Source organism: Chelonoidis abingdonii, chromosome 5 (assembly GCF_003597395.2).
Source record: "Chelonoidis abingdonii isolate Lonesome George chromosome 5, CheloAbing_2.0, whole genome shotgun sequence".
In the NCBI taxonomy this organism is placed as follows: Eukaryota; Metazoa; Chordata; order Testudines; family Testudinidae; genus Chelonoidis; species Chelonoidis abingdonii.
The window spans coordinates 98,467,454-98,470,641 of NC_133773.1; the positions used below are offsets into that span (position 1 = coordinate 98,467,454).

At 37.6% G+C, this 3,188-nt stretch overlaps 1 protein-coding gene across 1 annotated transcript in view; it reads right to left on the minus strand.

Moving 5' to 3' along the window:
- The window catches only part of GRXCR1 (glutaredoxin and cysteine rich domain containing 1), a 49,238-nt gene extending 46,354 nt beyond the window's left edge, over nucleotides 1-2,884 (minus strand). Inside the window, exon 1 of the mRNA XM_032789897.2 lies at nucleotides 2,365-2,884. Coding sequence (XP_032645788.1) covers nucleotides 2,365-2,760 — 396 coding nt within the window. The 5' untranslated portion in view covers nucleotides 2,761-2,884. The remainder of the gene's footprint in view (nucleotides 1-2,364) is intronic.
- Nucleotides 2,885-3,188: the final 304 nt, after the last annotated feature.

Sequence of the window (3,188 nt, forward strand, 5' to 3'; positions counted from 1 at the left end):
GAGTCCCCGAGATAGGACAGACTTTTCTTCTGGGCTGAGTGTGTAGTTGGATAGATTGACGATAGTGCTGGGTGGGTTAGGGGTACCACGGTTGTGGCCCCATGTGGCAAGTAGGAGATTAGACAGTTTACAGTCCTTTTTCCTTTGTAGAGAAGTGAAGTGAGTGATGTAGATCTCCTGTCTTATTTTAGTGAAGTCCGTTTGTATGGAAGTTTGGTTATTAATGAGAGTCTCCAGGTTGGAGAGCTCCTGTTTTCTGTGTAGGATGCTGATCAGGTGGTTCCTCAGTTTCTTTGATAGAGTATGGCATAATCTGTCACTGTGGTCCGTGTAGTATGTAGATAGCAGTGATACTGTGCATACTTTGGGATTTCAATTGGCTATTTCAGGTAAGGATGCTGACAAACATATACTCAAGCCATCTAGTTCTGAATCAATATGCAAGCAATGTCAGAATCTCACCTCAGATATTGGAACCTCCATAAAAGTTTGACTGAACTGTTATACAGCTGGTTGCCCCTTCCCTAGTAGAGAAAAGAATACAACTGCAGACAGTCACAGCTGTTCAACATTCGCCCCTCTAGAAGGTCCATAGACCTAAGGGTGCTGAAGCAAATCCTTTAGAGAGAGAAACAAAATTATCTTGTCATACCTTTGACCACAAAATTTCTACTTTCTACACTCTTTTGTTGGGGAAGGGACGGTCCTGATTAAGCTCATGGAATAACAACAGAAATGTTTATTGATAATCTTTTTCAAGAGGCAGGCAGATGCCATTCCATTTTTAGTAAGGAGGGATATCTGAACATATCTCGCACAGGACTCCAGCAGTCTCAAAAGAAACCTTTGCACACTCTGGTATCCCACATTTGTACTGATTAGTGTTGCAGACTACAAGCCATAGAAATCATTTGCAATAGATAATTCCTCTCTGTTAGACTCTGAACCTTGAATTTGTGGTGACTGTTGTGCAGAGACCTTTCCTCACGCTTCCTTTAAACTGTTTAAAATATCTGTGTGTTCCAGTTTTTCAGAGTACTTTCTTTTTGTTGGCAATGATATCATCCAGTGGAGTAACACATGAAAACCAGGAGTCTGCTCTACCTTCTCTGTGTATAGTTTTTTTTTTCCTATGAAGCCTTTCCCCTTTCCTGAATGCCATCTTTCTAGACATTTCAGAGAAATAAGTAAGGTTGCTGGACCAGAATCTTATTGCACTTAACAGGAGTGACCACTGAAGTCAATGGAATTACACTGGTATAAAATTGGTGAGAGCAGTATTAGGCCCCTGGTTACTGCCCTGAGGAGCTTATGATCTATACCTGGGGATAGGAAGGCAAGAGTGACTGTAATAAGATTACATGGTTGTTAAATAAGAAAAAGGCATAAAACTGAGAGAGATTTATCATAAATAGAGCATTTCATATCAATAAATAAGTCCTTATATAAAACCCTACCCCTCTTACATATTGCGCAAATGCTTCTGAAACAATAGATGCTCTAAAACTAGCATGTGTTAATTTTGAATATCATGATAAACACATTAGACATTGAATCCTTCTAGAAAACAGTGAATAACAACACGTATGCTAGCACAATTTGAACATTAATAATTCAAAAATAGTATAGTAGAACTAGTGAATAGTATATTTTGTAGTTTTAATGTATGAAATCTAAACTATTTTAAAAAACAATTTTGTTTTATTTTATTTTTCCGAGAAATCTAGTTTTCAGCCTAAGGGGACAAAGTGGCAGAAACCATTTTAAATATAGATCTTCAATTCCTTCCAGCAAATTAGTGAAAAATAGACCTTAATAAGAGAGACATCTGACTAGATATCATTCATCTAAAACTTTAAATAGGAGATGTGTCATTGGTGGTATTCTGCATCTAATTTGACTTACTTATCAGGTTAAACACAACAGAATTTACCAGTATAAATATTTATAGAGAAAGGGTAGCAGATGCCATGGTAAACCAGTTAAAACAGACACCATAGGGCTGGAAATGGCATATAACCCCATATATCACTCTTAATGCTTGTAATGAAGCTGAACATTAATTCTTCAGTCATATCTTCACTTCAGGTCTTTACATACTAAGCAGAGAGTATCTATTTTTAGCCAGCAAACCCTAGGGGAGGTAAATACTGAGAGAGAGTTTCAAAATCAATTTGTGCTGTGGAGTTGGTATAGGAACAATCATTCTCTCCTGTACAGAGGAGCCTTCAGTGACAACAGTTATGAATACTGAAGTATGAGAACTCATAAATAAGAGAGGCTTGGAAGAAATAGGAGAAAAAGATGAGACACAGGGTAAATGAGAGAGAGAGTTTTCACAATTAGCAAAGCTGCTTCACTTACCTGAAATATTTTTGACAAATTGTTAAAGAGGGCTTGACCAGCACTGACTTTGTGTTTGACTCCTCTGACTGTACCATTTTTGCTTAGAATGTTGACTCGTTTTGTACCAAAGCCCCTCTCTTTAGTAGCTCTCACTAAAATGAGCAAGTCATCTTGCTCATTCTCATTTTCATCACACTCAGATCCTAAATGTCCATTCTGCTGTCCATTCGCTTCACTCAGTCTGCTGGTTTGGTCAGTCTCTGAACTACTGGTGTATTCAGAATCCAAAGAGTCTGCCGTTTCTTCATCTGCATACACTTCCTTTAATACTCTTCCACTGTGAGAGGAAGCAATTCGAAATCGGACTTTCCTCAGCTGCCTCTCACCTTCAGTCTTCATCTCGCTTTTAAGCATTGTCCCATCTATTGGTATCAGCTGTTTACATTGTTCTGGTTTAGACTGTGACTATAATGACCAGCTTGTCACACTTAAAACAATATCAGAACTGTTTTCCAGGGACAGCAACACTCATATTAAACTGCAGTGTAAAGGAAAGAGGATTCCCAAGAACTTACACTGCAGTTCTACAGTTAATAATGAATGGGTTTGTGCTATGGTTACCTTTAAACTAAAACCTGCAAAATGATATCATCAATTAAATATTTAAGAGCCATTGTGTTGGTTTTTTTAGCAGTTAGAGAAAGAGAATATTAATTGATTGAAACGAAAATTCAGATCAGCATCTAAGAAACATAATAAGTTACATGAGTTTATGTGAATTAAACTTTGTTGAAAAGTGCAAAAAGGAAGGAAGAATTTTCCTCTGGGTTCATCTGTGTGGA